This window comes from Mastigoproctus giganteus, chromosome 11 (genome assembly GCF_048544385.1).
Source record: "Mastigoproctus giganteus isolate SK-2022 chromosome 11, ASM4854438v1, whole genome shotgun sequence".
Taxonomy (NCBI): Eukaryota; Metazoa; Arthropoda; class Arachnida; order Uropygi; family Thelyphonidae; genus Mastigoproctus; species Mastigoproctus giganteus.
In genome coordinates, this window is record NC_143585.1 from 143159458 (window position 1) to 143166040 (window position 6583).

The 6583-nt window shown below is 36.4% G+C and overlaps 1 protein-coding gene across 1 annotated transcript in view; it reads left to right on the forward strand.

Annotated features, from left to right (window-relative positions):
• The window catches only part of LOC150078488 (UDP-N-acetylhexosamine pyrophosphorylase-like), a 296675-nt gene extending 290531 nt beyond the window's left edge, over nt 1-6144 (forward strand). The window contains exon 11 of the mRNA XM_090385379.1: nt 5954-6144. Within this exon, the coding sequence (XP_090241505.1) occupies nt 5954-6064 (111 nt within the window). The 3' untranslated portion in view covers nt 6065-6144. The remainder of the gene's footprint in view (nt 1-5953) is intronic.
• The last annotated feature ends 439 nt before the right edge of the window (nt 6145-6583 follow it).

Below are 6583 nucleotides of genomic sequence, written 5' to 3' on the forward strand. Positions count from 1 at the left end.
ATCGCCTTGTATAAAGCAATGGTCAGGCCACACCTTGAGTACTGCATACAGGTCTGGAGGCCTCATTTTAGGAAAGATGTTGAGCTACTAGAATGAGTACAGAGAAGGGCAATGAGATTAGTGAGTGGAACAAAAGGTTGCTGTCACGAAGATAGGTTTAACTTCTGCAAATTGCAGCATCTGCAGACTAGGCACCTGTGAGGTGATCTGATTGAGATGTATAAGGTCTTGAATGGTGGTTTGAGCAAGCTCAATGCTGACAGGATTCTTCCTCTTGCTTAGATTCCACATCTGAGAGGGCATAAATTTAAATTGAGGAAAGATGGTTGTAGAATAGATTTGCAGAAATTTGCTTTGGCCAGCAGGTGGTTGATTGCTGGAACAAATTTCCTTCTGTCATTGTGGAAGTTGACAGCTTAAATAAATTCAGTGCTGAACTAAGAGTGAATGGATGGATGAAATGGGAAGGGTTTTTTTTTTTTTTTTTTTTGGCTGATGCTAAATAAGCTTGCTTTCTTGCATCATATGCCTCTAATAATACTAATTGAAGTTGTAAAACCTTAGTCATTTAGATGATCTGAGTGACTAACCTTTTAATGAAATAAGAGGCATCAGAGAAGCCCAAACTACCCAATTCAAAAGAAAGTGAAAAATGTGGATTTCAACATCTTCAGAAACATTATATTTGTTCAGTCAAAATGAAAGAGAATTGGGACAGATTTCATCACTGTTCAGTCAGAGAATTGATGACTAAATTTTAATATTATCCATATAGAGTTCCCATTCAGCAGTGATAGATTGATCTTAAGTTGACATATTATTGTACACAATAAACAGAAGCAGTCTTAAGGGTGATCCTCAAGGACCCTCTAATAATATGACTGGTTCCTCCTTAAGTTTACTTTTGGACTAGGGACAAAAGAGGAAAATTTAAGGGCATTGTAAGGGGATAGCCATAGGTTCGATGGGAGTGGGGTGATGTCTTCTAGGCATTAAGCCAAGATTTGGGATTCTGGGAGGGAGTAGAAGGAAGTCACTTTAAGAAGATTAATCAGGTTCTGAATTCTAATATGAGGGTGTTCAATTCCAAGTCCAATAGGCATAGAAACAAGAGAGAGAGAGAGAGAGAGAGAGAGAGAGAGAGAGAGAGAGAGAGAGAGAGAGAGAGAGTGTGTGTGTGTGTGTGTGTGTGTGTGTGTGTGTGTGTGTGTGTGTGTGTGTGTGTGTGTGTGTAAGACACGGAACCTCAGGGGCTGTAGTTAGGTGAATGAAGATAGAAACTGTGTTAGAGAATAAAATTAAAACTATAGTAAGTCAGATGATGAAAACTATAGTGTCAGATGATGGTGGGAGGCAAAAAAAAAGCCATGTTATGAGGTTGTTGCATATAAGTGGATTGGAGGAGGTCACATTAGCATTTAGTATTTAGTATTAATATCAGTAGTGGAAAATGATGCAAGAAAGCAAGTTTATAAATAATCAGCAAAAAAAAAAAAATTCCTACACACTTCATCCATACAAGAGTTTATCTGTTCTTCCTTGAATTTATTCAAACCACCCACTTCCATAACAACAGTTGGAAAATTTTCCAAACGATCAACCACCCCCTGGCTGAAGACAAGCTTCCACACATCTATCATAGAGCCATCCTTCTTCTTCAGTTTTTATTAATGTCCCCTCAATTGTGTAATCTCAGCAAGACGAAGAATGCTATCAGCATTTAGCTTATTCAATCCATTCAAGTCCTGAAACACCTCAATCAGACCTCCCTGCAGGTGCCTAGTCTCCAGATGCTGCAGTATGCAGAACTGAAGCTGTTCTTGGTAAGGGTACCCATTTGTTCCCTTAACCATCTGGTTGCCCTTCCCTGCCTGTTTCAATAGACCTACATCCTTTTTAAAGTGAAGCCTCCAGACCTGTATACAATACTCAAGATGCAATCTAAACATAGCATTGTACAAAGGGACAATCAGCTCCTTACCTCTGCTAGCAAAGTTTCTGTAAAAGACAGTTTTAAATGCTCACTATATGAGCACAGTATATCATTTTGGGCACAGCTGAACCCTTTATACATGTTCCAGAAGATGGGAAACCTAACACGTTCATTAATTGAGTAAGCACACTAATTTAATTTATTGTTAAAACTCACTATTTTCTTCTTTTTTTTTTATTTATCAGTTTGCATTCATACAATTGCCTTAACATTGTCCATGATATTTGAAAAAGTCTAGTATACACCTGTGTAAAATTTATTCTGATAACATGGAATAGCTGCATTATATACATATATATAATATCCCCCCCCCCCCAAAGAAAAATTAACTTAATGCAGATTACTGTTTATAATATAATATCCCCCCCCCCCAAAGAAAAATTAACTTAATGCAGATTACTGTTTGAGAATGTAATTTGGTTAAAATTGGAATATGGCTTTCAGGAATGCCAAAACAGGAAGAAATATATTGGAGAATTAGTGTGCTTTGCTTATAAACTTAAGTATCCAAAACTATCACTTTCATAGGAAGGGGAATAAGCAAAAAGAGGGTACTGTTTTTTTAATAGAATGACACAATTTGGTGTAAGATTCCTGGAAGAAACTAACCCACTTTACTCTGGATTTTAAATGAGACTGTTAGCTTATAAAATGAGCTAGTGTAGGAGTCACTTGATTGTAATGAAAGTGAAATTTGAACAGTTAACACTTTTTTGATTCATTGTTCACAGTAATGACACATTTTACTGAGGAATAACTTGGATCAGGATAAGACTAACCAACAGTTCACTTTCAGTTTACAGTATTGATAGATTGTATTCATATAATCTTGATTTCACATCTCAGCGAGTTGCCAGTATTGGTGAGTAATCATGTTTTTTAATTTTTTTATTCTTGTACAGGTACAAACATGTGCAGGTATACTTACATGTATGTATACTAATACAGCATTATAAATAAATTTGATGAATTTGAAGTACTGATTAGGTCATGAAATGCAGACATTGTAAGGATACAGGACATGGTGTCACTCAGACATAAGTGATGCTGAATTGGAATAAGGGAAATACAATGCATACAAGAAGAACAGAGAGAACAGGAGAGGTTATGCTCTTAATTAACAAGAATATTAAATCTAATTTCACTGTTACCTGAAGTCAACTTTGGGGACCCATGAAATGTTGAGTCAGTTTGGTGTGATATAAGCACTAGGAAAACAAAATTGAGAGTAGGAGTGTATTATATGTATAATGATTATAATAATTATACCAGTCAGCTATACAGAGAAATAGAGTACACATGGGCCAGTAAATCAGAATGTCTTTTAATGGGGATTTTTACTTTCCAGATGTTGACTGGAATTTGTGGGTTGGTTACTCACACACTAGCAGGACTTTTGTAGATATATTGGATAACTGTTTTTTGCAGTAGCATGTTAGTGAGGCAACAAGAGGAGGCAATATTCTTCATATGATTATCAGCATTGATTCTACATGCAGTAAGAATCTGTAAAAGACCCATTGGGTGGCAGTGATACAAGGAAGTAATCAGAATATCAACTAAGAAATACTGTTTGAGGCTTAGACCTAAATGAATGTCAGATGAACTGATGACACTTGTGACAGAGAAGAAAAATGTATGGGATGCATATAAATTATCAAGTGATACAAAAGCCTATGGTATATATAAATTAGTCTGTAATCAAGTCACAAAGCAAGTTAGGAAAACTATAACAGTTTATGAGAAGTCTCTTGCAGTGAATGCAAAGATCAGCTGCAGAGATTTCTATGCTTATATTAACAGTAGAAAGAAGAAGTTGAATCACATTGGGCCACTTGATTTCTATGAGTTATCTGTTGATGACCCTGTTGAGGTCGCTAACAAATTGAATACATATTTTGCATTCATGCATGAGGAATTCTTTAGGAGCTGGGGTGCTAGAGGTTTATCAAACTCCAACAGGGAGCTAAATGACTTTGTGATAACTGAAAGGAAAGTGAAAGAGAAATTGTTGAAACTGAACATAACAAAGGCACCTGGTGGATGAGATTTATCCAGTCATATTAAGGGAAGCAGCAAAGGAGGTAAGCAAACATTTAACCTTAATTATGAGAGCATCCTTGAATTCAGGGGAGGTCCCAATGTGCTGGAGATGTGCAAATTTAATCCCAATTCATAAAGAGGGATCAAAAGCTGGCAGGAATAATTACAGACCTCTTTGCTTAATGTCTGTTCCAGGGAAAATAATGCAGTCACTGTTAAAGAAATTATACCAGGAATGTAATTATACTGCAGTCACAGCATGGATTTGTTAAGGGGGAGATCTTGTCTAACCAATCTGATAAGTTACTATGATGCAGTGACCAAGGAACTGGATGCAAAAAATAATTTTAATATCATATACTGGGATTTCAGGAAGCCTTTTGATACTGCTGCCCATCGAAGACTGCTGTATAAACTGGAGAAATGTGACATTAAGAGGAAGAAGTCAGAGAGTGATTATCAATGGGCCCTTCTCTTCATGGACTAATGTTATCAGTTTAGTCCCACTGCGTTCATTGTTTTCAGTATTTATTAATGATATTGATGAAGGTACATCAGGCTTAATGTTAAAAAAAATTGCAGATGACACAAAGGTTGGCTGTTGGTTAACAACAGTAATCACGGTGAGCTACTGCAAAAAGATCTAGGAAAATTGGGTCACTTGGCTTAGAAATGGCAGTTGAAGTTTAATATTGACAAATGCAAGCTGCTGCATATGGGTAGCAGTAATCCCAAGTAACTTATCAACTGTATGGTACTACACTCAGGGCGCCGACCGGGCTAGCCAGGTGGGTAAGGTGCCTGCCTGGCAACCCAAAGGTCGCGGGTTCGAATCCCGCCTCGGGCTTGGATCAAAGTACTGCAAAAACCTTGGGAGGTGCACTGTGGCCACAGAAGCCGATGCGCCAACAACTACAAAAAAAAAAAAAAAAAAACACTCAGGGTAGTGGAAAATGAAAAAGACCTGGAGGTAATTGTGCAGTCAGATATGAAATTCTCTGAGCAGTGTATAGATGTGCTGCCAGCACAGCTCATAGGGTTTTGTTAATGATATTACAGTAACTCTGCTAGCAAGGATAAGGAGGTGATTATCCATTTGTACAAGGCAATTTCTTGGCTATTGTATACAGATATGGAGGTCTCACTTTAGGAAGTATAAGGATGTAGATCTGTGGGAATGGGTGCAGAGAATGGCAGCTAGATTGGTGAAGGGAACAAAAAGGGTGCTCTTAACTAGAAAGACTTCGGTTCTGCAAATTGCAGAGTCTGGAGACTAGTAATTTGTGTGGTGATCTGATTGAGATGTTTAAGGCCTTGAATGGATTGAGTAAGCTGAATAGTCACGAATGACATTCTTCATCTTGCTGAGACTACACATATGAGGGGGCATAAATTTACGTTGAGAAATAATGGTTGCAGGATAGATGTGTAGAAGTTTGCCTTCAGCCAGTGGGTGGTTGATTGCTGGAACAGGCTTCTGTCTGTTATCGTGGAAGTGGATGGTTTGAATAAATTCAAGGAAGAACTAGATAAATTCTTGGAGAGTATGGATGGGTGAAGCGTGTAAGTTTTTTTTTTTTTTTTGGCTGATGCTATATAAGCTTTCTTTCTTGCATCTTTTGCCACTACTACTATTAATACTGTAAATTTCATTTCTTACAAATATAGGTATGAATATAAGAGAGAGCAATTCTGAAAGTTTTGGAGATGTGGATTTATGGGAGTATGTCTGAATGAGTAATGGAATACAACCTTCCTTTCTTTATGTAAAGTTAGATTTCACATCATAGGACTAACATTGTGTTTTTTTTTATAGAAAACATTCTCCCTTTTGTTAAAGTTAGGTGCATCTCCATATTCTTATATATGTATATATATATATATTTTTTTTTTTTTTTTCATTTTTCCTTTTCTTAGGATTTGGAAAAACTAGTGGCAGGAAAGAAGTTCCAACCACCTTTAGTTCTATATGATATAGGAGAACAGGAAGGAATACAGAATGGGATCACTACTTCCGAAAGAGACTGAAATTTTTACGGGTTGCATGTTAATATAACTGATAAGCCTTGTATAATAAGACTTCCATTTTTTTATAATATACTGCATAGGTTTACACGTTTTGTACTGTAGTACTAACCTTTTATATAGCTGATTCATAGGGATAACAAGAAGTTCTCCCTACGAATCTGTAGATATTACAATGATATTGAGCTATAATTGTGATAAGAAAAAGTTCATGTACAGGATGTATTTTTATTATTTTTTTTACCATACTGTCTGATGCAAACCTCATGCTTTTTGCAAATGCAGATGGAGTCAACATTTCAAACAGTCTGCAGTTAACATTTTTTAGAAAAAATGTGAAACAAATAGCAGCTGTATAATGCAGATCAGGCCTATTGTCGTGGTAAGACTGTGATCTCAAACTTTTAGAATGAAACTTGTAATCATATTTATTACACTTCATGACTAAATATGATGTTCTATGAATTTATAAAAATGCTGACATTCAGAATTAAATAATCAATGATGAAAAACTTACCAATT